The sequence below is a fragment of the Lobosporangium transversale genome (assembly GCF_002105155.1).
Source record: "Lobosporangium transversale strain NRRL 3116 chromosome Unknown BCR41scaffold_27, whole genome shotgun sequence".
Classification (NCBI taxonomy): Eukaryota; Fungi; Mortierellomycota; class Mortierellomycetes; order Mortierellales; family Mortierellaceae; genus Lobosporangium; species Lobosporangium transversale.
In genome coordinates this window covers 511,947-537,899 of record NW_019029005.1, presented here as the reverse complement: position 1 = coordinate 537,899, position 25,953 = coordinate 511,947, and the positions used below count along the sequence as shown (strand labels likewise).

The window sequence follows — 25,953 nt, the reverse complement described above, 5'->3', positions numbered from 1 at the left end:
CACTTTATGTGCCTTAACCAGGACTCGAACCCGGCCCCTGGGCTAGACAGGAGGGTGCCCTGACGAGTATACTACTCAGCCATTGGGCTATGTCCAGGCAGGACGGGGTGGGTTGAGGGTACCACTATAGGTATACTCTGGTCCTACCTACCATGACGTCACTTGTTATAGGACGTGAGCTAAGTTGCCTTATTAGGACAGAAATTGTCGTAGAGCATCTACTAGTGATCTCTGGAAACTAGTAGTAATGATGAAAAATGAAGAATTGGGCAAGAGCCTCGTGGTTTTGGGATACGATAGTGATCCTAAGTAATGCTTTGAATGATTTTGAGGATGCTGCAAAAGGGCATCGATAATAAGAAGAGAGATCTTTAATAACTGCTAATTTTCTGAGAATTCATAATGAGAATAATGAAGATAAACTCACCTGCAAAAGGGCATCGATAATAAGAAGAGAGATGCCGTTTTGCAGTGAAGGAAAAGCTACTTAAATACTATTTAAAAATGGTAGAAATAGATGATAGGAAATAAATAAATTGAAAGGAAATAACATATTTAGGTAAATGAATAGGCGTCATTTACGACAAAATTTAAATATGAAGTCACTTTGGCCGAGTGGTTAAGGCGTATGCCTGCTAAGTGTATGGGATTTCCCGCGCAGGTTCGAACCCTGCAGGTGACGAGATTTTGCTGAATTTTTTTTAACGGTTGCATCTATCTTAGATACGATTCCTATATCATGGAATGTCGCTTTACATGGACATTCTTGATCAGAATTGACAGAAGATGCTTGAGGTCGAAAGATTTGAAAATGCCTTTTTTTTATGAAACGTCGTTCATTTATATCTATCCCAGTATTATGGTTGTTTGACATTACTATGTATGCATATATACCACCAGTTCAAGCCCGAGCCTTACTCATACGTTTTATATCCCGAGCCTTTTTTTATATCTTTAAAGTGACTTGAATAACCAGGTCTGGAGACTTTTTTTCCCTCCCACCCTGAATGGATGCTTCTTTTCCCTATTCTTTTGATTTTCCTTCAAGTGTTTTGCAACTAGTATATATGATTGTATGTTTTTGCGAACAGCGCGAAAGGGCTTACGTCCAACTCGATGAAATGACTGACTTCACTAACATGAAATATCAACTAGATCTAGACGCTCTATAAAAAAAAGTTGCGCTAATAGTTTTGAGAGTGTCATGCTGCTTGAGAATGTTAGTGTTCGCGCCGTACCTCAATGACACTGAGATATTGCTTGCGAGCTTAACTTTACGGTGGCTGGCATATGTTGTAGGGGAGCCGGTCTTTGGTGTCTATTTCTTGTAACTCACACATTCACACGTTTAGACTCATGGTCTGGTCAAGTTTCTATATCATTCATCACCCAATATGACAATGTGAGTCTGTTACTTGGTAAGTTCTATGACACAGATAGATTTGTTAATGTTTTAACCTTGCTTGTTTGTAGCCGACTCGCGCAAGGTTGAGCCCTCTGGTCTGATAAAACTTTATTAAATAATTAAATTTTAACATAGTTCTCCGAGTGAATGAATAAGGAGATATGGAGCGGAGGATGTCATTATGATCACAGCTGGGCCACGCAGAACCCCACATGTTTGATTAATGCCACATGCCTTTAGTACAGTTAGAAATCCTTTGATCGTTGATTGATGTCACTACAAAAGCTCCTCACTACATGTCTGCACACATTCGAGGCTCTTCTTTTTCTCAGGCAATGGGTCTGAGTGTGTATTGCAGAGCGCACAAGCCCAGTACTAGATGTACAACAAGCTCACGACATCTTTTTTGTTCTCCTTTTCACCTCTGTCACACTCTCCGTCTCATTTTACATTTATTCATTCTTAATAGAAACAGAAGCATATTTTTCCTTTGCCTCCACTCCACTTCCGCCCTCCTTCTCTATACTTTACTCTGCTCTATCCTACTTTTCCACCTCACTCTTGCTCTTTGCTTCTCTCCTCTCTTCCTCTTCCTTTTCCTCTTGACTATTGGTCACTTCCTGCCAAATTTTCCTTTTCAACACCTTATCTAGTATCCAAGAAGAGCATGAGCGCTCCGAGTCATACTCGCCATACTCAGGGCACTCTACACAGCCACAGCAGCACTAATGGAGCCGCCGTTGTAGGAAACACAGTACCAACTACTGGCTCTGCTAGTTCATCTACCCCCACACCACCTGTACCGCACATTCGCATTGTTCCTCATTTAGATGCTCCACGATCACTTCATTTCAAGTTGTAGACAAAGACGTCCCTGAGGGATTCGTACTCAAGATCGGTCGCTTCACGGACAAGCAATCTTTACCCAATAGAGTTACATTCAAGTCCAAGGTCGTCTCTCGTGGGCACGCAGAGATCTTTTACAAAGCATGGAAAGGTAAACAATCTCTCTGTGAGCAATGGGAAGAAACTTGGCAGCAGATTTTTTTTTTTTTTTTTTCCCTTATTTATTTGCTCATAACGACCAAAGAGCAGGATAATGAAACAGGAGCAAGAAGCAAGAGCCAGCAAGAACAATGTACAGAAGATTGTTGCTATATTCATCGAGCAGTAGAGTGGATAGATAGACATGCCAGAGTGTAACAATGTGTGAAGTTTGTTAATGATTCCTTTCACTGTAGCGCAGTCTTCAGATTTTGGAACTTCACTTTTTAAAGCAATCTCTGAAAAGCCAAAATATTTCTCCTTTCGCCATTGCCCATCATACAGTATGCAGGCAAAAAAAAAAAAAAAAAAAAAAAAAAAAATCCATGGACTGACAGGATACAGGAACAATGATACTTTTTGCATCTTCAACCAAAAAGAAAAGAAAAGCATTTATTCATAGCGTCATCAAAGGAGCAGAGTGAATTACCGTTCTTTTTGAGATGGCTAGATTGTGGCAGCCCTGAATTTTATTTTTTTATTTCGGATACTTTTCTAAACTTTCTTTACTATCATAATGGGACATTGATTCGGCATGAGGCAAATACAAAAATCACATAAGCAAAGTGAAACAAGACATGGTAAAAGCATAGCTTTTAGGAAATCCTATAGACAATAGAAATCAAATCAACGATGGAGCAGCCAGTCTTGGGCACACACTTAACTTGCTTACTGCAAAGGATATTGATTGTTTATTAATTTGATCTCCATATCCCAATAGAATGGCGTTATCTTTGGGAATGGTTTCTAATTTTGTTTCGCCCCTCACCTATCATTTCCGGTCTTTCCTTCCATCTCCTTTTTAAATATCCAATGAAATGGCTAAAGGATTCTTTAAATTCACTTTTTACAACAAGTTGTATTCATAAGTTCACATTCTAATATTTTATGATGCTTTCTTTTATATACTTTGTCTAGTTTTACATCCGGGATACGAAATCATCTTCAGGAACATTCCTAAATATACTCGATTGTCAGCTGCGGGTGTAGAGTCAAAGCCTACACAGCTCAAGGATGGGGATGTTGTCCAATTGGGTGTGGATTATCAAGGAGGCACGCAAGGTTAGATACAGTTATCATTACAGCTCTGAAGCGGTTAATTCTAGAGGAGCAGACTCCAAAACAGAACCAACAACAACAATGACTACCTCCTCCACAAAAAAAAAAAAAAAAGCAGACGGTATTATTCTCTTGTTTTGCCAAGCATGCTCATTGAATAAGAGAGGAATGAGAAAGCCGAAGGAGGCTCATCAATATACGGAAGCGATGGTTTTCATTTACTTGTCACATAACGATATACCAAGAAGACATAAGCTTTTGACACAAAACCCACATATACAGAGAGTCAGCTTTAGAGGCATTGTATGAGTCATTAGCTCGCCGACACTGATTAATTGTTTCTTTACTTCATCGTTATAGAAATCTATCGATGCGTAAAGATGCGTTTGGAATTAAATCGCTCATGGCAACAGCAACCGAATGCATTCAGGTACGCAGGAATTTATAGTCATCCCACTGATTAGATTTTGATTGTATACACTTCCCTAGAAAGAAATTTAACATTAGTTGAATGTAATACGTGTTTTTCCTTGTTGCTAGGATGAATACCCTCAAGGCCATCCGGTCTCTCACAACAGCTAATGCAGCAAGTTCCACTGACTGTTGTATCTGTCTTTTCCGCATTGCATCCTTCCAGTCACTTTTTGTTGCTCCTTTTCTCTGTGTATCATTACAAATGCATCCGACCTCTTTTAATGGCCAACATCCAGGGTTTTATGTCCACTCTGCAGGACATTTGCTGATCTTGATGACAGTGTCGAAATCGATGAACCAGTTGAGGAGGAAATACTTGCCGAAGGTGATTGTCCAAAAATCATGAAGTGACATGGCATTTAGCATTAACACACAAGTCTCTACAGAAAAAAAAAGAAAAAAAAGAAAAGAAAAAAAGAAACAAAGAAAATCAGTATACAGCAGCCGCATTCTTTTATGCTTTTTTTGTGAAACATGTCATTCTACCAATCTTCAGTGATTGACAGCAAGGATTTTTTTTATTTTACTTCTGGATATTCCGTATAATCAGAAGTGGCCGCTGCGATTGAAAATCCAACTCGCAGACAAGAGGAAATTTCTAATGATCGAAATTGCGAAGGGCTTGAAGCCTATGCATCTACACCTCCGTCAGAACTGGCACACACGTTTCAACCTTGGGCACCTCCCGAGAGCTGGTTATTGCCAGCGGAGCCTATAGCAGGACAAGAACAAGAACAAAGACAAGGACAAAGACAAGGACAAAGACAAGGACAAAGACAAGCACAAGGACATTGTAATGCCCCAGATACTAGAAGAGACGCAGAACCACAACAACATGGTGCAGAGCCATCTGTGTCGACGGCCATCACCCATGCTGATTTTACACCACAATCACGATTGGCAAGAGAGGTAACAACAACATAGCCCGTGCACATTCATGCTCTTCCTACGGAACTGGACTTTTAGTGATGTCCAATCATTAACCTCATCTGCGCAGCAATCTCCTTCAGCGTTTTTCTTAGGCTCAGAATCGATTTCATTTGGCGTCCTGCAGTCGCCGTCATCTCAACATCAAGGAACAGTTATTGTTGTGAATGTAAGTCCATTGATGCTGTGAGCCATGTGATTCGGAATTTTGTCTGCATTTTGAATCCAAGAAATAGCGCTTGTGCTGTGCTAATTCGAATTCTTTAAATCCCAATTCTGTGGTATAGCCTGGAGTATCAAGCTCTGCCGGGATATCGAGAACATTAAACACGAATTACGAGAATGGTAATAATGGTGGCGTATTGCAAGCACCATCGGTGCAAAGTCATGTTCCTGGTAGGAGCGGCGAGCCTATTGGAGATGTTTTTGGAAAAACTCTAGTAACGGCTCCATCCTCGACACAATCTCTCCGACCGAACAACAGTAGTGCTGGTATGGATGGAATCACCGGAGAGGGATTGGGCGGAAATAGACTTGAAACTGGGGCTGAGATGATGGACATAGATCCGCCTTGCCAGAGCGCTGAGGCTAGTAGTAGCTCATCTTCTTCTTCCGCTGTCCATTCTGAACGACAGGATCAACAACAGCAGCAGCCATTGTCGCATTCACAATATTCTGCACAGCATGCAGCTTCCACTGCTGAGGCTTCTGTGTAAGCGCTGTACTGAAAAATACAAAGCACATAATACAATAAACAATATGAATGAACAAAATTGGTTTGGTGATAAGCTGTGTTTTAGTGAGGATCAGACTGTATATGAATAATAGATATATGGCGGGTTATTGTTTCATGGAGGACCCGACAAACCTATGACTATTAGCTTCATTTCCAGTGCTTTACAAATACAGTTGCTGCACGCTTGTCTTCTTGATCTTACGATTACAACTGGGACATTGACCTGTAGCACGCTTGACCAATTTGAACGTTCCGCTGCCATCTGTACTAGGGCCAGTGTCAGTGCCACGATTCACATTCACGCTTGACTCTGTCATTTTGCCTCCTGACTCCATGTACTGTTCGTCTCCATTAGTTGGTGCTAGCGAAGGCATAGGTGCCGTCCATTTAGCCTTCCCTTTAATGACTGATCGCTTCGAGATCGATTGTCTTCGTGACGATGTTGCTGCCATCCCTATTGATGTCGTAGCAGCATTGGATGCGACTTTAGATTTGATCGCCACCTTGGTCATAAAGATTCCTTCGATACATTCATCGCAAATGACATGTCCACAGCCAACTAGCACCCAGAGTTTTGTATTCTCTTTGCCAGCATGTCCGAGCTCATTTTGACATATTGGACAAGCTATAGTCACATTCTTGTTGAGCGATTTCGTATAGCCTGGTCGAGGTTCAACTGCGGGTTTGTTCAGGTACGATTCGTTATCCGATGAGGTTGACGACGTTGCCCTGCCGCCACGACCACCAATACCGGGGGTGATATAGCTGTCGAATATATTGCTTAACCTAGCAAGGTATTCGTCTATGTTTACATCTGAAGCAGCGTGACGGTAGCGAAGGTTTCCACCTTGAAATGGATGATGACGATGATGATGACGATGATGATAGCGAGGAGGAGAAGGACGTCTAGAAAATGTTAATGGATTATAATTGATGCCATGGACAAGGCTGTCCATGTGAAACCATCTGAATAAAGGGTCTGAATAATCTGTATCGCCCCAATGGTCAGGCCACAGAGGATGTGTTGTATGCTCTGGATAGTTTTGCCGGCCGATTGGTGTTTGCGTCCGTGGCCGCAATGGGGATCTTCTTGAGGCACGTCCTCCAGTATTTACTCCACTTCTTCCTGCAGTAGTTGATGTTGCCATTTCAGGTGTTGAAATCCTATCACGATGTTCCATAACACCTTCAGCTACCCTTGATTCCGATGGACGACGTCGATCGCTTTGTTGTTGCGGTCTTTCTGATCGAGAAAAGGGATTGCTATTGTTTTCAAAGAAATCGAAGAGGCTGGGGAAAGACAAAGGATGGGATTGAGGGACAGAGGTGGAATAGGGAAGGTCTTCTGCCGTGGTTGCCCTAGTGGCATTCCTACTTGTAGAAGATCCATTTGCATAAGAAGGATTGGAGGGATCTAAAGAACGTCCAGGAATTTCTGCTACAATTTGAACATCATCATTGTCATCGTATCTAACATTGGTGGCACCATTATTGTTGTTGTTGTTGTTGTTGTTGTTGGGACACTGCTACTAGAACTGCTGCTTGCGCTATTTGTGGTGTCGTGTTCATCAATAAAGGTTATAATATTATTCCATCTGGACGCCGTAGTTCCTGAACGTTGGTTAAAGTTAAGTGAAAGGGTGGTGCTTCGTCATCGCTTGGAATGTCAATGATTTCGACGCTTTCACTTGGTAAGGTCCTGGGATGAATGATCCGAGCAGGCGTAGGTATTGTTAAATCGATTATATTGTCCATATTTGATGATGAACTGTATTGCTAGTAGAGGACTAAAGGGAAGAAGAAGAAGAAAAAAAAAAAAAAAAAAAAAAGGCGAAACTAATTCATTAGTAAGGCTTTTTCTTTTTTCCGACATGTAATTTGCATGCAAACTTGCAAGTTCTTACTTCGCCAACAGATGACATGAAAGACGTATTCATGCTGTTGTTACTACTACTACTACCACTACTGCTGCTACTAGAGGCATTCATCTTAGTGATGTTATTGTTGCTAAGCTGTAAAAGAAGTTTTGAAGCTTCAAGGTATTCGGTGTGGTTGGGTGAAGAGTCCCAGTTATGATCAAGAGGGTCTGAGAGACTTATTTTTTATTGTGAAGAAAGGAAAACAGTAAGATATAGAAGAGTTTTAAACAAGGAGAGTGATGAGGTTGATGATTATGATGAGGCTTAAGGAGTATAGGATCGTGAAGAAGGCGAAAGAAAAGGAACTTCGACAAGCTTATTGTGTCAGTTCAGTTTTATTTGCTTCATTAAGAGAGGTTGAGTGATACCTTTATTGTGACTTATTACAAAATAGTATTTTTTTTTGGTGGCGCATCCAAGAAAGGAAACACAACAGAATGTTTGAAGTCTTTCATGAAGACCAATAAAGGGTATTCTCCTTCAGGATTATTTGAGGACTCAGGACAAATTGTTACTTCACAGCAGTACATATCCTAGTAATAACTCTATACGCATATCCATAAAGTCCTCTTCCCTCCTCCTTTTTAGCCCAGTGACGAATACCCCTTCTGGCAGATCCTTATTTACAGCGCAAAAAAGTTGTTTTTTGAGGGTGGATAGACGGATGATGAGGCATTTGTACTGTGTATAGATAAAGAAAAACGATTAGAAGGATGATTTTCTTTTACTCTATTTATCTTATATTCCAGCGATGATGATCATATTTCTCTGGCCAATTGGAAAGATGTTTTATAAGGGTTACCTTGGTTGACAGTAGCCGATATAGTTGTCACTTGTAGCCACGCCGAATGTTCGATCTTACACTAAAAAAAAAGTTGAATGTACCATGACCCAATGCATTCAGAAAATCATCAGGTTGAAAATCAGACTAGCTCTTCAAACGTTCGATATTCCCTGCCCAATACTACAGTCATAATAAGAATTGGTAATAGACAGTTAAACAGCATTAAAGGTATAGCTACAACCAATAAACAATATAAATTGAGATAGCAACTGTCATTTGAAGAAACAAGAACGAACCTGCTTTGCACTCTTCTAGCATATACTTCCCCTTTGTTCCCTTAAATATTCTTCTTTTCATCTACTCCAGCTACTCCAGCTACTCTAGCTACTCTAGCTACTCCAACAACAAGATTCAATACTTCAATATGTCAGCCAACAACAACTTCAACGACATCAACGGCTCTTTAGAGGCCCTTCCTTTGAGTCCTAGCACGGATGGCAGCCTCGGCTTTGACAACCAATTCCTGATCTCTGATATCGATAATTCTGTCTCTTTGGATGAAAAACCGGTCGTTGCCCCAGAGGGGTCAAAGGAAAAGGACCAAGAAGGAAAAGTGGGAGCCAAGGGCGGTTTCAAGCATACAGAGGAGCAAGAAGAAAAAGAGAAAGGGAGGGAAGGAAGAAAAGGAAGAGAAGGAAGAGACGAAAGAGGAGGAAGAGGAGGAAAAGAAAGAGGATCAGGAGAGTGAGGAGATCGAAGAAAAAGCAGAGGAAAAACTTGAGGATGTGGAAGAAGAGGAGGAAAAAGAAATTAAGCTTGAAGAGCGCATTGAGGAGGAAGAGGCCATAGAGAACGTCGGTCAATTGACTGAAAAAACAGCCAAGTTGACCGAAGATCCACAGGAAGAAGAGGCTATGGCGATGGTTGTTCCTGCCAAGGCGATGAGCAATGAGCCGGGGCTGATAGCTTCTGACGTCCCTAACCATGTATTCAAGCCTGATGCGCCCACATACGTTCAGACTCGTAGCCTTTCAGCAGCCAGTTTAGCACTCAAGAAGAAGCAGGCTGCAGAAGAGGCAGCTGCAGCGACCAAAGCTTTGCTGTCGAGATCCCAAAAACAGATTCTATTGCCGAGCGGATCAAGCTCTTTGGGGGTGCTGCCAATCCTAACCGTCTAGGAGGATTTCGTAAATGCAGTGTCAAGGAAATGGTCCGCAAGTTCAAAAACGTAGAAGAGCAGAATCAGGATACGATCGCACATGTGGTCCGAGGACACAATGATGCCGAGGCCCAGGGTGCCTGTAGCGCATATTCGTTGTTGACGGCCTCTAGATCGCTCCGACCGACCCCTCGTCGGAAGATGAGTCATGAGCTGGCAGAGAATGGGAACAAAGAGATTGTGAGATCTTGTAATACACATGATGACGACCACAAGGGTGGTGAGCCAAGAGAGCGTCCACAGTGTCCGTAATGCGAAGAGCATCTTTGAAAGCCTTGCGAAAAGGGGTGGTGCGCAGGCCTTAAATATTTAGAAGTCAACTTTTCGAAATGAAAGGGCAGGTGAGAATGGTTGCTTGTCCTTGTAAGAGAAATATATTGTTTATAGCAAACGGTTTAGTAAACATCATTTTTATAGGTACTCTGGATGGGTGAATTGATAGATATGATTTATACGTACCATGGATCTACAAAGTAACGCAATTGCGGTTGGTTGTAAAGTAAAGCTAAAAAAAGTTTTACTTACTTTTTTGCACACCAAACCCTCTTTCTTTCTTACTTTTCACTTTCATACATCGCAATCATGCTTCGCACATTCATCGCACGCAGTGTCCAACCCAATGCATCGCTCGCGCTCCTGTCGCCAAGGTTGCTACATTCCAAAGCATTCGCTTTCTTAACACTACTTCATCATCAGCTACTTATTCTGAGGACAAAGATTGTTTCTCGAGCGACTGGGAGGAGATGACACTGGTAATCAACAATCCGTTTAATTTCAATGACCAAAATTTTCCCACGGGTGGAACATCTCTTGCTAAAAAAAAAAAAAATTGCCAACACGACCACACGACCATCAACCACATCGTGAAAATATAATATGTTCTTGTCAATAGCCCCAATAGCTAATTAGCGCTCCACATTGACCATATCTATACGCCGCTTTCTTATAGGTATCGCCGTTATCAACTTTAACCGTCCTAAGGCCTATAATGCTCTTTCGCGTAAATTTGTTCGTGAATTCCGTGAAGCACTTCAGGAGCTTCGTTACGACCAGTAAGTAGGAAAACGAAGGAAACAAGAAAGCAAAAAAAGGAAAAAAAAAATACACAAAAGCATATGAAAGATCTGTTTTACTTTAGCGTGTAGTAATCAATAGATCAACAAAAACAATTAGTATTTGGCCAACATCTGTCTATTTTACTTTGTTTACTAATTTATCTGACATGATGGTGGCTTTATATAAATGCATATCATAGAGATGCCAGGGCCGTCATCATCAGAAGTCTGGTAGATGGCGCGTTCTGTGCCGGCGCAGATCTCAGAGTATGTTTTCAATGTTTGGCCTGAATATTTATAAGTGATAGTAATATTCCTTTCATCATTCATACCACCTCTTTAACTCTACCTTTTTTTATACTCTGTAGGAACGTTCCACAATGAACTTGACAGAGGTGAAGCAGTTCCTAGCCAATTTAAGGGATAGCTTCCGTGATCTTGAGACGTTGCCCATCCCACGATTGCTGTCATTGATGGTGCTGCTTTGGAGGCGGTCTCGAGATGGCACTCTGCTTGTGACATGAGAGTCGGAGGTGGCAACAAGAAAGTTAAGATTGGATTAGTCGAAACAAGACTTGCGATCATTCCTGGGTAAGGAAAACAAAAAAAAAAAAAAAAAAAAAAAAAAGAGAAAAGATTCTTACAGACTATTTCCTTTTTTTAGCCGGCGGCAGCACGCTCCCCGTTTAATTGGGATCCCCAAGGCTAAGGAACTCATTTCGCGTCTAAGATCTTGGACTCGGCCACAGCCAAGGATATGGTATGTTTACTTTTTTTTTTTTTTTTTTTTTTTTAATTTATTTCTTCTAGAAATCTAATATATTCTCACCCTTATTTCTATTTTATACACAGGCATCTTGAACCATGCTGTTATGGAAGATTCAGGATATGACAAAGCCTTGGAAATAGCCGTGAGATCCTACCCATGGACCTCTTGCTATCCGTATGGCAAGTCTGCTATTGATAAAGGCACCCAGTTCGAAATGTAAATTAAGCTGTGATATATATATTTATCATTTTTAAAGTTATTAGATGCAAATTGATCAACTATCTAACATTGTCCTGTGTTCTTTAGCGATTCTGGATTGGAGTATGAGCAGGCTTGTTATGCACAATCATGCCTTCAGAGGATCGTTTGGAGGTGAGGAAACAAAATAGATTCAGTAGTGTGTGTTGTACTGTGAAGTGGAATTTACAAATCTTTGGATGAAGTTTCAAATAGGTCTTGCTGCTTTCCGTGAGAAGAGGAAGCCCATCTACAAGGGTAAATAAATTAAATAGACAGCGACTAGACTTTGAGTAAATTTTTTTTTTTTTTTTTTTTTACATAATTTCATGTCTGTTGTTGGTGTTGTTGTCATTGTTTCATATCAATCAATCCAACGACGAATGTCATGAGGTATACATTCCTTTTTCTTGTAGTCTAATCGAGTCGAGATGATCAGAATCATATAGAATACCTTGACAATATCCTGTCTCTGGTATAATTCATACCCCATTTCTCTCACCATCAGCATCACCTCTTAATTATACACTTCATCTCCAATAACTTTGGTATATCGTGAATGAGTTGGAAAGTCGGTGAATATTACAGTGCCACCTCTCTTCAGGCCTTTTCATTGCTGTCATGTCATTATCTTGGCCAGGAATTTTATCAGAGGTATAAGATGTGGGATAGCATCAATCCCATGGCTCTTATGATAGTGATGGCTGGTGGCGGACATGCCTGCACATCTTGAGAAGAAAATGGAAGGACAGTTATTTGAATCTAACTGGATCCACTGACAATAGATCGTACCGCTGACGACAATCACGGGGCTTTTATCAGTTTTAAGGCAAAGACGATGGCGTTTTTGTCTTGAAATGTGAAGGAGGAAAACAAGGCAAGGAAATTTTATTGACAATCAGAGGTTGATGTCGATTTGAAGATGATTCCATAACACTGCTCTTGATATCCTAGCTTTAAAAATTCAAGGTAGGGCCGTTGCCACCGTTCGAAAAGCATACTATCACGATGGTTTATAATTGCAGTTGCCGTGTTGTAGTAACTATTGTAGTCTTCTTGTTTCGCTTTGTGTTAACTCTATAGTCTGATCCCTGCCGAGATGTCATTTAACCAATGCCTTGTCATCCCAGCCATAAATTCTAGTTCTATGATGTTTCTTGACAATTACTTACTACTTGCACGAGTTGTATTCAATCAGTAATGGAATTGCATCAAAGCCTGGAAGCACATGGTGCTCACACTTTTGATTGACTCGAGATCGGAACAATATCGATGTAGTGTTATGCTAATCCATTCCAACAGCTGACTTTGATAGGCTGTTTCGCCGAACTAAACACATCCCCATGGTCGTTCTTCTTCCTACTTCTGATTGTCGCTAATTGTTTGTTGTTGATATTGATCTGGGCCTTGTGCAAATTCTACAACACATGATATTATGATAGTGATCAGACTTGACCTTTTCCGTAGCTATCGATGACTGTTACTAATGAATAGACTGAATAAACGCGTTTTTATTTCAAAAAGCAATCGAATAAACATTCAGACAGCAAAAGATTTTCGCGACACCGATAATGATGGTTAGAGTAAGGAGGAGTGAATGAGGGTCTGAAGTTGAGATATAACAGCGACAACAGTAATGTAGACGAAGATCATTGTAATCCCAGAGACGAGCTGATACATTTTACGAAAATAGGAAAAAATAGGATAAGAAGGAGATAGAGGATGGAGATATGGGGGCCCAGAGAAGCAGGAGCGTGACATCCAGTAGTCTGGGAGTAATGATTTTATGATTGGGCGTAATGCTTTTTCCCAGGACGTGATCTGTGCGTTTAAAGTATGTAAATAAGGAAGTTTTTTTAGACATGGAAGAGCATCATTACCGTCAAGGATAGCGCATGACTACGTGTCTGCACATATTCTTTGATTATTTGTATTGCATTTTCTAATAACATGTTTATGCATGCTTCGCATAGCGTTCCTTTTATTATACCGTTGTAATAATCCAAGAGTCATGCTTTCCTCTCCTCTCTCTCTCCTTTCCTTTCCCGCCCCTTCTCTTCCTCTCCTCTCTCTTGTCTCTTGACCCTGCCTGGGTCACATTGAATTTGTTCGATATCAACTAAGTCTTTTTTTTTTTTTTTTTTTTTTTTTTTTGTTTCATTTACATTGAGCATCATAGACACAAGCAATTCAATTGACATTACACATTACACATCTCACATCCTGTTCAAAGTGTGCATTTTTTTCTTTTTTCTTCCTCCCCTTTTTGTCCCATCATCATCGGCTGTTTCGATATCAGTTGTTCTGCTATCTACTCAGCCTCAAGGTGGGGTCAGAGAGTGAGAGGGAGCTGTTCTTTAGTTCTTCGTATGTGTGCCAAAAAGGGTAGTCTTCACACAATATAAAAGCTCATTCCATTTCTCTTTCGCACTCTTTTTCTCTTACTGTTCGCCATAGCCCACTCATACGTACCCTATTCACTGACATATTCTCTCTGTTTTATCCCATACTTTGCTTCCAGAAGGCCTTTAACAGCTCATTGGGCCCATTAGTCATCTATTTTTCCTTTTTCTTCAGTGCAAACAATCCAGCCAGGCTGCTCAAACAGTCGCACGAGTATCGACATGAGGCAGGTTTACAGTCTTCCACCGCCACTAGACGTCCACCACGTACTGCGCCCAACCCATTACATCCAGTCCTTCATTTTCCCATATCTCTCATCAGCACCAACAGCACCAGCACCAGCATCAACAACAGCCCTTTAAATCATTGCATTCTCAACTACCACAGCTTCCTCAGCAGTTTCAGTATCAACACCAGCCTTCACCCTCAACTCGGATTTTGCATTATGGGCTCCTTGGGCGCAAGCACTCTCAATTCGGGGATACGTAGTCACCCTGGTAACACAGGCGTAAAAACAGCTGTGGCCCGTTCTTCATCCGCAGTCATTGCCAAGCCTGACAGGAATGATCACAAGGTCGTTGACCCAAGACACGAGAATACACTTGCTATCAGTAGTACTCATGTCAGTAGCCGCAACAATAACAGCAACAACGCATTGCTGGTAATAGTACAGGCTATAGCTCAGATATCTTTAGCAATAGCACTGGGAATAGCAGCAGCGACAGCAGCAATAGCATCGGCACCATCAAGTCAACGCTCACTAAGGCTCTCAAGGATGACCACATGGTCGACACGAACTCGGAGCCCGTTCAGCCATATTTAGTAGACTTTGGAGACGGATCTATAACCGCTATGACTTGCAGTACTGGTAGTGCAAGTAGTGCCAGCAGCACCACCGGGATAATAACAGTGGCAGTAATAGCCTCAGTAGCGACAGTAGCCCCAGTAAACGAGGCTTCTCCAAGAAGGCCACGCCATTTACGACACCACAACTTCTAGGTGATTTCAAGACACCAGTACCCCAAGGACACTTTCTTCGCAGAATATGCCTCAGGACCCTTCGCTGAGCATGCTCGATGACCTTTTCAAGCCCTCGCTTGATTCCCTTTCTATGCCACCGACGCGACCGATAGAAAGATCAATCTCATCGTCTCGTGACAAGCAATCATCACAACAACAACAGTCGATATCAGCTTCACAGCAGCCACCGCTACCATCACAGCTATCGTCACTGCCGCAGCAACAGCAGCAGCAGCAGCAATTACAACAAAAACAGCAAATGCAAGTACAACAGACGATGAAGCAAGCGACGAGACAGGCACAGCAATATCACGATAGTTCTACAGACTTTTTCAAGTCTTTAGAGAGTACACTACCAAGTTCGCCATCTCATCGTTCATCATCGCGCTCTCCTGCCTCTTTGTCCTCTTCATCATCAGCATCCTCAACGTTAGCGCAGCTACCAGCATTTCCAACCGTCTCAACCGATTACTCTGTATTTGCGCGCACAGGTTCATTCGCTAGAATCACACCGCCCCGCAGCACGTCTCAGGGCGGTGCAAAGAGTGCCGTGCCAAGTTCAGACCCATCACCTGAATCGGTAGCATCCCCTGCAACATCCATGATCACTCCTTTAGGGTTGCATGGGACAGTAGGGGGTGGAATATCCCCACATCGTCATCATCCCCATCATCGTCGCCTGCTTCAGTGGCGTCGCCAACGTCTCCTTCTTTGCAAAGAACTTTGCCTGAGGATTTGCAGTCATCGTTGCCACATTCATCGTCAGGATCGCCTGCTAATCGAGTTTCTATGTCTCCTTCATCCTCAATGAACATGTTTCCTAAAATCGAATTTGCTCCGACTCTAGGACCAGAGGAATTGAAGGTGAAGACTCCTGTCAGGGCTCTGAATGCTCAATGTCCTGCACCGCTAGTAAAACGGGGGCAGTCCGAAAAGATTGAGTCTACAACACCAGCCTCAATGCCAGCCCCAGCGCCGACACCACCCCAAAGACAGTCTTTACGACAACAGCAACAACATCAACAACAGCAACAACATCAACAACATCAACAACATCACAACAGCAACAACAGCAACAACAGCAACAGCAACAGCAACAGCAACAGCAGCAACGTCATCAAGAACAGCAACAGCAACAGCAACAGCAACAGCAACAGCAACAGCAACAGCAACAGCAACAGCAACAAAAACAAGAGCAATTACAACAGCAACGACAGCAACAACAAAATAATCAGCCTAAAGCTCATTCAAGTTCTTCTTCCCCTTCCACCTGTATTTCTCGGCAACAAGAACTTCATTATATGCCGGAGCCGCTGACATCTGTACTAGACACTGAAGCTTTGGAGCCTCGGACACACAGTGACACTCTGTCATCTTTAATGCAACCGAACCAGCCCATACTGTCGATGTGGCAAGATAGTGATGAGTGTTTTTATCGACAACCGTCAAAACTGGCTGTTGCTGCCACTTCTTTTGCATCTCAGAAGCCAGTACCAGGTACAACTAAAGATGCTATCCCACCTAAATCACCACAAAATCCGCAACCTCCACAATCACAGGCGAAGCCACAATTACAGCCTAGAGCGCAACTTCCATCACAATCAAAGGCTCAACCTGACCTGACAGAGCCGACACAGCGACCGAGTGAAATGAAGGCGGGAAAACAACCGTCTTTGTCATTATCACCCAAGGAAGATCGACAAGAAAAACTTGGTCAAGATGTATTGCTCGCCTCACCATCTGCGTCAGCAAGCATCGCGTCTCCATCCATATCAATATCCAGCTATCCACCTCCACCGCCATCAATTCTCTACAGCGACGATCAAATCACAGTTAGTTCTCTGCATCTCACTATTCATGCATTTTATTTCCCCCTCAATACACCTGTAACAATCCCATTGTTATCAATCACAGACGTTGAGACTCTTCCATCCGAAGTAGGCGGAGGAAGCTCGAGTGGGGGTATGGGAGGATGGTTCAAGTACAAGAACTGGAGCAAGACAGCGTTGACCGATATTTGGTGGGCTAGTGACCCTCATCGAAGCGCCACTGGGCGCTTTTGTCTGCTGTATTGCTGTACCACTTTCTAAATCTGGCAGTAAGGATAGTTCCTCGCCATCAGTTCATGTTGTTGTACGAGTCAAGGATGAGTGGCTGCGAAAGGGTTTTGGTGTGCAGCATGAACATGGTGTTAAAGTCCTGCAAGAGGCGTGGAAGAATGTTAAAGACAATGAGGTAGGGTTGCGGTCATTGCGGCCTACTATATCTGGAGCAACAACTGCCTCAACCCCAGGTATGGGTGACGACGATGACTTTGTCATTGACCAAAATCCAGTGGGTGAGACCACTAATGGGCCGAGAAGCGACGGTGGCTTAACTATCAGAATACATGGAACGCGTACCCTTACGCTGATGCTCGCCACAATATATAGCACAGCAGCAACGACGGGTGGCCGGAAGTCTCTCCAATATCGGAAGCATAGGTAGCATCGCTGCCATGGCCGGAATCAGTGCAGGAGGTTTGATTCCGACATCCAAGACTGCCCGGTATTACCAATCACAAAAAGCACGAGCTGGCACTACTATAAACGGTGTTGTCCTTGGCGAAGATGAAAGCTGCGGAGATGAGCCCTTATTTATAGACAATGACTTGAATGTTTATGAGGAAATTTGAGAACAAGCTGCCTTTTCAATTTCTTTTTTTTTTCTTTTTCTTTTTATTACGTTTTTTTTGTGTAGTGTAGTATACAGTGTTCTTTGTTTTTGTAAATAAATACTTGTTTTTTACTTTTAATTCAAAAAGAGCTATGCACACAGAGGTTTGAGCCAGGTAACTTTTAGTTGATACCAAAAATTTCGCAAAGAACAAGTATCCAGGACGCGCCAGTTTTGAGTTCGCAGGGACGACCTACACGACAGTAGTACGCAGGAAGGCTCTTGTAAATAATTAGATGGATTGCGGCTCCTTTGATACTGTTGTGTATCGTCCCCTTTTAGCTGACTTATATCACCTTCACAGTTCTCTTCGCTTTCATGATCTGGAGCTATTATCGGCAATGAAACGGCTTTTTAGGGGATCGTTCTCGCGATTATGTCATCACGAAGCTCAACTGGAATCTCTTAAAGAGTCTACTTTCTAGGAAACCTCAATGATACGATGAAGGCAAAGATTATTATAGTATGAAGGAATACATGTTTTTACATTCAAATTAAAGTTCTTTTTGATTGGATAGAATACTTTGCTTTTATAATTTTGATATTTCATCAAAATTAGAGAGACATGGCTTTACACAAAAGTAGCTTGGGTGATACCACCCGATTGGCATTTTTGCTGGGTGGGATGTTTGGTGGTCCAGATCATTTAGATAAATACACCGGAAATTTTAATCTTTGGCCAATTTGGGGAGTAAAATTGCTGACAAACACATACTTTTAGCCAAAAGAAATTTAAAATATCTGCTGAAATATGCAAGAGCAACCTTCATTGGATCCACATTGTCTTCAAACGATTGTCACAACGGTGGACACACCCGAGGTTTTGAGGGGTCCTTTAGTGGAGGTGAAAGGAGTGAAAGTGTATATATTTAATGTAATCATTGTAACGTTATTTTATTACTTCTTTTATCTACATAAACAAGTCTTCACGCTCCTTGAATAACTTGAGAGTTTCTGGTATTGTCATCTCACCTATCGTTCTCCTTCTCTCGTCCGTACATTCACTGTGCACCGCTCCTTCTCTTTCTCACCAATCACTAAAATAAAGTTATATTGAGCTACTTGTGCATCTCGGACCATTTTGTTGAGTGTTCCTCCTGATTGATCAATATCCACAAAGTAGTGCTTGTCATCCATCGCAACAACGGGATCTTTTCCAGTTTCTAACTGCTTGCCTATAGCATACTTTGATGTATTACTTGGCGTTCGTCCTGCTTTCGCCAGGGTCTCTTTGACATAGGCGGCATATCCTATTAATGATTCGCCATGGTTTGTTGTGCTTTCACTTTTTTCACCATTGTAACCTTCATCACTACTGTTACTGTTCCCTGTTCTGCAGCTTTGCCTCCAAACACTGGCACAACCATGGCCTGCCTTGGTGAGATCCAGAATGGCCACCTGCCACCTGTATGCTCAATCAAAATCGCCATCATTCTCTCCACGCTTCCTAACACTGCACGATGTACAATCACAGGAGTCTGCTTCTCACCCTTTTGATCCTGAAATACCAATCCAAATCTCTGTGGCAACTGGAAGTCCAATTGAATCGTAGCAGTCTGATGCCGTCGACCGAGCGCATCTTTGACCAGAATATCAATCTTGGGTCCATAAAACGCACCATCGCCTTCATTAACAGACCAGGAGAGCCCCGATTGGTCCAATGCCTGACGGAGTGAGTCTTCTGCGGCATTCCAGTCTTCAGTCGTGCCCATATAGTTGGTGAGCGGCGTGTTCGACAGTGCAAGTTCATAGGATGGGAAACGGAAGTTCTGTATACAGTATCAACAAAGGATAGCGTTGAACGGATCTCTTGGAAGATTTGATCGCGAGTACAAAAGATATGGGCGTCATCTTGATGAAAACGTCGAACACGGGTCAATCCGTCAAAGAGCCTATGGCCTCATTTCTAGATCGTGGCAATGGATACAGACGAAGGAAGAGCAGTGTTAGAACATAATAAAACATAAGACCAAAAATATGAGGAGGACTTTAAAGCTAATGATAGCAGCATACCTGTGAAGAGCACTAAAGTCAGCATAGCGAATAGGTAAATCCTTATATGATCGGTTCGACATATCAAAAATCAAACAATGACCAGGACAATTCATTGGCTTGAGTCCAAATACTTCATATGCTCTTCTGCTAATTCTGAATTTCCAGTATGGTGATGTCCATGACTACATCCACGCTGGACCTGAAACATATCGTCCTTGTAGTTCTGCCAATGTCCCGAAGTCTCCCACAGCTCCTTCTTGTACATCAATGGGGTCATCACTTCTTCGAAGCCATATTTGCGATATTGCTGTCTCATAAACCGCATCAGCTTCTCTACAATCCTAGTTCCATGTGGCAACATGAACGCAGATCCTGGACTTGTTGGATGTGTTGCAAATAGCCCCTGATTCTTGCCAAATAATACGGTGATCCCTCTTTTCAGCTTCAGTTTTCTGATAATGCCATTGTTTCAATTCTTTGGCACAGGAAATGCAATCCCATACATCCGAGTCAGTGTTTGGCGATTTTGGATCCCGATCCAATTCTGGCATAAAATAAGCATTCGAAGTCCTCAAGATCTCTATCGCCTGTAATTGTCCTGTATGTTGAACATGGGGACCTCTGCAAAGGTCAACAAAAGGTCCGCATTTGTAGAGCGTGATTTCGTTATCTGCAGGGATATTCTCAATAAAATGTTGCTTGAATTTGTTCTCTGGGAATAAATTGTAAGCAAATTCTTGTGAGACAGACAAGCGTTCAAATGGCAATCGCTGAGCAACAAATTGAAGCATCAGTTTTCTGGATATCGGCAAATTTCTTCTTTTGAGAATTGATGGGAAGGATAATTTGTTTCAACAATTCAGATATGGAATATTTGAAAGGTCCTGCCAGGCTTTGTCAACAGAAATTCATAAAAGAACCCCCCTGCTTGATAGAAGGGCCATCACATAAAAGAAGGCGTGGTCCATATTTAGCCTCAAGAGACATGCCAAGAACATGTGCAGATGAATGCCAGAATAGCGAAGTTAGGCGGTCGTTATTCTCTTGGAAGGGAATTAATTCTAATTGACATGTTTCTTCCAATGGTCGGTCATATCCCAGTATGTGGTGCCATTTAGCTGTGCAACCAGTGTTCTTGGCCAATTTCCCAGAGATGCCTAAAAAAGTATTTGTGTCAATGACTTGCCCATATAACCTTGCCTTCACTTGTTCACTAAGTAGTTCCTAGATCCTAACCTTGAGCGATCTCCAGTGGTGTGGTAATCCTGCTGTGCCGATCTTTCTGATATTGTCAGGAAGCAGAATTTCAATTGCGGTAGGTTGAGATCCATCCCTGATAGCCTTCCTTCTCAGCTCTTCCTGCCTAACTTTCTCCTGAGTAAATGCCTGAGCACGCTTTTCGAACACTGTTGAAGCTGCATGCCAGAAGTAATAATAAAGCAAAAGTCAGACTAATGAGAGTTAGTGTTCTTTTCAATGCCTTATTTTTTTTTTTTACTTTTTATCAAGCCTACTAATATAGTGAGTCTTACAGAGTCGGAGCTGCCCTTTTCCAATTGCTGATCTAGTCTTGAGCACAGAGGGAACATTCCCAAGCTTTAGACTCCTCCATTGCAATGTAAACATGGCTAAATGAAATTGTAAAAAGAGAATGTGTGAAGGACCTGGGCGTTTTTTTTTTTTTTTTTTTTTTTTTTATCGGAGGGATTATTTACCTCAATTTCAGCAGTCATGTCCGATGCTGGTTTTAACGACAACAATGCATGGGGAGTATATTGATGGGAACAACTATGACACTATATCTACAGGTTGCCAGTGGTGTCCTTAAACAAATATACTCAACCCACCAGTAGTAAACATGAATCCATGTTACGCGACTTAATATTCATTTCACGATGTCGGGGATCATACCTTGGGTAGCAGACAGGCAAGTTCACCTCTCGGTTGGATCCAAATGATACCATACCCGAAATACTTTACCCAAGGAAACAGTAGTATAGACATTATAAGGAAATGCAACAGCAATGACAATAACAGAGTAACAGCAACGACAATACTTTGATTGCATAAAAGAATGCAGGATTGATAAATAAATATACCCCTGGCAGTTCACCTGCCTCTTTTCTTCATTTTTTTTTTTTTCTATTACCATTCTTTGCTCGGGTTCGCATAGAGACCGAAAACCAGTCGATGGCATTATATGAACAATATAGAAAGAAAGAGGCAGAGGTCAGCAGCCCAAGGGAAGGGGGATAGGCCTATTTTTTTTTTTTTTTTTTTTTCAATGACTTGAGTGTGTTTCATTTGGACGATATTTTTGGTGAGTAGAGCAAAATTTGTAGGATGTCGCAAGGCTGTCGACGTTAAGGCTTGCCTGGTTGTTTCATAGAAGCTAAGAGAGCGAGCTTATGTGTCGTTGTCTTATCTTTCCTTAATGCGATCAAGCCGAGAGATCAATCCCTGCTGCCACGGCGGCTCCTTGAATAATCTCCGCCAATCCCCCTACTGACGAAATGCCTGGACTTCTAGAGCGACTCCTACTCTTGCGTCTCTTGGAGTCGCGCTCGTACGATCGATCGCTATAGCCGCCTCGACTGCGATCATCATGTCGGCGCTTATCAATCCGGTCTCTATCACCATGTCCTCCATAACCACGCCCATCCCGATAATCACCTCCACGAGAACGTTCCCGTTCCCTCTCATGACGATTGTCTCTTCCTGAAGAAGTCTGATTCTGATAGGTGCTCCAATACGCTACCACCCAAGCCTCCTCCTAAATATGAATAAAGTTAAAAAACAATAGACAGTGGTCTGTTAGCGATAAGGTATAAGGGCAGAATGTGTCCGGATAAACGATTAAAATTACTTACCAAGGCGTTTGGGTCTCCATCCTTTTACTGTCCTACCGCGCTCTACATCAACGACAATACGGCGTCCGAGGATTTTGATACCATCTGCATCCTTGTTGCTGCCTTCATGTCCTTTTCACGCTCAAATTTCAATAAATGCATATCCCTCGACTTCCCTTCCTTGTCTCTCACAACTCTAATCTGTGGGTGAAAGAGCAATTCGTATAAATATAAAGCTGTTACATGCTAAATAACATGTATCATAAATACTTTTCAAATGTACACATTCACCTGTATAAACATTGATTACTCAAACGTAATACGACTTACATTTTCAATATTCCCATACATCGAAAACTCTCTTCTAAGATCCTTTCTGTGCAGTCATAGCTCTACCCGTTCATTAATGTGTTCCAAAGAAAAAGAAATTCACAGTTAGTACTAAACACCAAACACGACCAATTATTGAAAGCAGAGCTCGTCAGTGGTCATACAAGCCGGGAGATATGTAATCTTGTAGGGATCACCAACAACCAGTTCGTCCTTATTTGGATCCCCTATAACAAATTATAGATTGAAATGTTAAAATTTCTGAGGGTAAAAATGAAAAAAGCGTAAAAAAGATGCATATTCTCGACAACGAGGTTTATCCTCACATGATTCTAATCCTTTCTTGAGTGCCTCTTGTGCCTTTCTTTCGCGCTCTTCTATCTATTTAAGCAGGGCCAAAGGTCTTGTTATTAGCTGCATTTTTTAAGATGTCCCTGACAGGATAAATGTCACTTGACATGCAAAGAATATAGGATATCTCGATTGTGCCGGTCTTTCTAGTTATGATATAGCACAAGTACCTTCTTCTTCTTCTGCTCTGCAATACTCAGTGTTGGAACATAATTTGTATCATGGTCTTTGCAATGCTCTAGGTATTGTGCTATGCCCATCAACCGTGACTCATTTTTCTTGCCCGGTTCACGATCAAGTGGCTTTGCATAGGGCAGTGGTGGGCGAGGTGCAAAGAGACGTAATAGATATGGTGGTAAAGCTGCTGTGCCCACACGGCCTTCAGGATCCTGGTTTCCTTGACGACGATTCATTCTTGCCTGATATTCTTCTATACCTTTGCTTTAAAGCGAGTCAAAGATCGATAAAACAAAACTATCCAAGAATTGAGCTGAGAGTGTCTTGCGATTCCTCGTCCTTTATGCTAATGTCGCTTGATTATACTCCTGTGTCCTCCTGGGGGCCCTCCGTCTGTGAATATCGATATACTGGGAGTAATATGGAAATGCAGTAAATACTAACAGGACAATGGCAAAAAGATGCAGCAGATGAAAGATCAGATCTGATTTTCCTGCCACGGGTCATCAAATTAGAGCACAATGTTGCCTAATGACGTCACACTGCCAAGATTTTTTTTTTGTAGTAGGTTTACGGCCAGGAGCAGATAAGTATCCACGACATGCGTGTGCCGAATGGCGCTACAATTACCGTTTGGGGCAGTGGCGCACAGTGCGGATATAATCACCACATCGATTAACAATCAAACTGTGCATACTGCAGCCAACCACAACGAAGAACGCGTAAACTATGGACAAGCAATAAAATCTTATTTTGCCCTCTGCTTTCCCTAATTATACTCACCATCCGCTTTCTCACCTCATAGCCCTTTACCTCTTCGTTACATATGATATGTGTGTGTTGACCGATGTGAAGCACCTTCTGCACCTCGTAAGCTATTAATGATTCGATTTCGGTAGAAATACGCTCCTCAGAGGCCCTTATTCGAAAACATGTATATTTCTTTAATACATAAGTCGAAAGCGATATGTTAAAGCTACTGGACGCTAAAAATTGCGCAATATTTCATTCCAACTTTTCTAGGTTGCTAATCACTTGTCTTGCGCGTTCCTGATCTCTGAGGGCCAACTGCTCAATAACAAGCTGATATTCCTGGATTTGCTTTATGATAGGGTTCCACGACATATTAGAATGGCCTTTCGGACCTTCTTCGTTACGTGCTTTACAGGACCAAGGTTGTACGCGTCTCTGCCTCCCTTCACCTTTAAATCAATACATTTTTTGTGAACTGTTTATGGCACTCACGCTCAAAATGATCCCCTACTTGCATACCATTTGTCCAAAATCACTTTGTCAAGTACGAATATTTAGGTAGTGATAGTTAAATTAATGAAAGGTACTTTCCTCAAAAGGTAAGTAAGGCTGTATAAGGAATTTGAGGGATGCCATGCTTTATCTTCTGGCTCGATATGCACACTGACTTTGTATTGTCCTAGCTAGCAGGGTTCTCTCTTCTCTGAAATGAGCAAGACTGTAAGGAGCCTTCGCGTCAAAACATACTGTATCTTGGTGCATGTTGCGTGTGGGTACAGGTATCCAGCATTTATACAATGACTTATACCCAGCGTACGGTTTCCGCATATTAACTTCGCGTTGTCCTTGAGTGCGTTTGCTAACCATTACGCAATCATAGATAACAACATTTCATAGATTATCATGACTAAGTACATACATTCCTATGTCTGAGGTCCTAAAAGCATCAACCAAAGGCGCAGGCTACTTTCGAGAACACCAAAACCAAGTTCCCAATTGAAAGCAGTATATGATTTCAAGAAAGAATTGGTGGCATTTTATGACCATACAGAGTGGTGCAAGGATAGAATACTTTCATCAGAAAGCTCAAGGTCTGTGATTAACCCTAATGAAGATTAAAGGTGGCCCATCCAGAGCCTTTAACTAAAATGATGGCTTCGGAATGGGCAATGAAGACGCAGAACGAAGTTAGAGGGTTGTATTGGATGATTTCTAATTGATATTGTATATATCATATTGTACTGGTCATAGCTAATTGATCCTTTGTACATACACCTTATTCTGGGTGCAATAGGAAAAGGCTGGGAAAGAGCATTTCCAAGGCCTGATACCGCTGCGGCTTCTTCGCAGACCACAATCCCAAAGCAACGAAGCAAACGAAAAATACCAGATGCATCAGACGTAGCAGAGAGAAGTATTAGCGAAGTATCTTTAAAATCCCACAACAAATTCTTCTATTACTACCACGATCTCTGCACCATAAGCCTCCACCTCAACATAGAGAAGTAAGTAAAGAGTATTTGAAGCTTAAGGCAGCTAAAATAGCACAGGAAATTTTGCTTGAAGATAACAACTTAGGCTTGGGATTGGCTCTTAAGCAATTTCAAGATAGGAGATCGTGAATGTTACGAAGTCTCGTTGTTGTTTTTGATGTTGTGGACTTTGTTATATCAGTGGCAATCACTTTGAATATTGTTAGGTCAGTAAATAGAACCCTTTGTATTGATCAAGT

General features: G+C 42.0%; 7 protein-coding genes and 1 non-coding gene across 8 annotated transcripts; 4 read left to right on the top strand and 4 right to left on the bottom strand.

The window, feature by feature from the left end:
• The first annotated feature begins 601 nt into the window (after positions 1-601).
• On the top strand, positions 602-682 carry BCR41DRAFT_t99. Its single transcript has one exon. It is a non-coding gene; the product is annotated as a tRNA-Ser (tRNA).
• Positions 683-1,609: 927 nt separating this feature from the next.
• BCR41DRAFT_109956 (hypothetical protein) lies at positions 1,610-5,037 on the top strand. Its single transcript, XM_022019378.1, has 6 exons — positions 1,610-2,213; positions 3,403-3,511; positions 3,869-3,938; positions 4,049-4,307; positions 4,533-4,891; positions 4,980-5,037. Exons 1-5 carry the CDS (start codon positions 2,073-2,075, stop codon positions 4,698-4,700), a joined length of 747 nt encoding a protein of 248 aa, XP_021879889.1. The 5' UTR covers positions 1,610-2,072; the 3' UTR covers positions 4,701-4,891; positions 4,980-5,037.
• Positions 5,038-5,709: 672 nt separating this feature from the next.
• BCR41DRAFT_356932 (hypothetical protein) lies at positions 5,710-7,870 on the bottom strand. The gene is made up of 3 exons (XM_022024765.1): positions 7,550-7,870; positions 7,263-7,421; positions 5,710-7,168 (listed from the first exon to the last, which is right to left on the bottom strand). Exons 1-3 carry the CDS (start codon positions 7,631-7,633, stop codon positions 5,807-5,809), a joined length of 1,605 nt encoding a protein of 534 aa, XP_021879888.1. The 5' UTR covers positions 7,634-7,870; the 3' UTR covers positions 5,710-5,806.
• A 956-nt stretch (positions 7,871-8,826) lies between these two features.
• BCR41DRAFT_356930 (hypothetical protein) lies at positions 8,827-9,414 on the bottom strand (the record flags this gene model as incomplete). The annotated part of the gene is made up of 1 exon (XM_022024764.1): positions 8,827-9,414. A coding segment is annotated over exon 1 (209 nt), but the record flags the coding sequence as incomplete, so codon positions are not given.
• Positions 9,415-10,175: 761 nt separating this feature from the next.
• BCR41DRAFT_356928 (ClpP/crotonase-like domain-containing protein) lies at positions 10,176-11,910 on the top strand (the record flags this gene model as incomplete). The annotated part of the gene is made up of 9 exons (XM_022024763.1): positions 10,176-10,287; positions 10,517-10,619; positions 10,823-10,889; positions 10,991-11,088; positions 11,124-11,213; positions 11,287-11,345; positions 11,475-11,565; positions 11,698-11,726; positions 11,845-11,910. Coding segments are annotated over 9 exons (699 nt in total), but the record flags the coding sequence as incomplete, so codon positions are not given.
• A 3,055-nt stretch (positions 11,911-14,965) lies between these two features.
• Positions 14,966-16,107, top strand: BCR41DRAFT_109887 (hypothetical protein). The gene has a single exon (XM_022019376.1). The coding sequence runs from the start codon at positions 15,077-15,079 to the stop codon at positions 15,860-15,862; it is 786 nt and encodes a 261-aa protein (XP_021879885.1). The 5' UTR covers positions 14,966-15,076; the 3' UTR covers positions 15,863-16,107.
• A 2,562-nt stretch (positions 16,108-18,669) lies between these two features.
• On the bottom strand, positions 18,670-21,796 carry BCR41DRAFT_356925 (hypothetical protein). The gene is made up of 10 exons (XM_022024762.1): positions 21,477-21,796; positions 21,294-21,389; positions 20,682-20,879; positions 20,381-20,382; positions 20,265-20,305; positions 19,961-20,213; positions 19,730-19,877; positions 19,600-19,617; positions 19,120-19,462; positions 18,670-19,099 (listed from the first exon to the last, which is right to left on the bottom strand). The coding sequence occupies exons 2-10, from the start codon at positions 21,385-21,387 to the stop codon at positions 18,739-18,741; spliced, it is 1,458 nt and encodes a 485-aa protein (XP_021879884.1). The 5' UTR covers positions 21,388-21,389; positions 21,477-21,796; the 3' UTR covers positions 18,670-18,738.
• A 506-nt stretch (positions 21,797-22,302) lies between these two features.
• BCR41DRAFT_356923 (U1 small nuclear ribonucleo protein of 70kDa MW N terminal-domain-containing protein) lies at positions 22,303-23,931 on the bottom strand (the record flags this gene model as incomplete). Its single annotated transcript, XM_022024761.1, is given in 6 exon segments — positions 22,303-22,495; positions 22,515-22,534; positions 22,632-22,733; positions 23,105-23,167; positions 23,267-23,321; positions 23,462-23,931. Coding segments are annotated over 6 exon segments (676 nt in total), but the record flags the coding sequence as incomplete, so codon positions are not given.
• Positions 23,932-25,953: the final 2,022 nt, after the last annotated feature.

Excerpts from the sequence above, each read along its gene's own strand:
- BCR41DRAFT_109956 (XM_022019378.1), top strand. The coding sequence starts at position 2,073 with ATGAGCGCTCCGAGTCATACTCGCCATACTCAGGGCACTCTACACAGC. Across the intron at positions 2,214-3,402 it reads CCACACCACCTGTACCGCAC|ATTCCTAAATATACTCGATT; the intron begins ATTCGCATTGTT and ends ATCTTCAGGAAC. Across the intron at positions 4,308-4,532 it reads GGAGGAAATACTTGCCGAAG|AAGTGGCCGCTGCGATTGAA; the intron begins GTGATTGTCCAA and ends CCGTATAATCAG.
- BCR41DRAFT_109887 (XM_022019376.1), top strand. The coding sequence starts at position 15,077 with ATGCCTCAGGACCCTTCGCTGAGCATGCTCGATGACCTTTTCAAGCCC.
- BCR41DRAFT_356925 (XM_022024762.1), bottom strand. The coding sequence starts at position 21,387 with ATGTTTACATTGCAATGGAGGAGTCTAAAGCTTGGGAATGTTCCCTCT. Across the intron at positions 20,214-20,264 it reads CGCCAAACACTGACTCGGAT|AAAACTGAAGCTGAAAAGAG; the intron begins GTATGGGATTGC and ends TGGCATTATCAG. Across the intron at positions 19,878-19,960 it reads ACAAGGACGATATGTTTCAG|CCAATGAATTGTCCTGGTCA; the intron begins GTCCAGCGTGGA and ends TTTGGACTCAAG.
- BCR41DRAFT_356932 (XM_022024765.1), bottom strand. The coding sequence starts at position 7,633 with ATGAATGCCTCTAGTAGCAGCAGTAGTGGTAGTAGTAGTAGTAACAAC. Across the intron at positions 7,422-7,549 it reads TCATGTCATCTGTTGGCGAA|CAATACAGTTCATCATCAAA; the intron begins GTAAGAACTTGC and ends GTCCTCTACTAG. Across the intron at positions 7,169-7,262 it reads TTCACTTAACTTTAACCAAC|TGTCCCAACAACAACAACAA; the intron begins GTTCAGGAACTA and ends TTCTAGTAGCAG.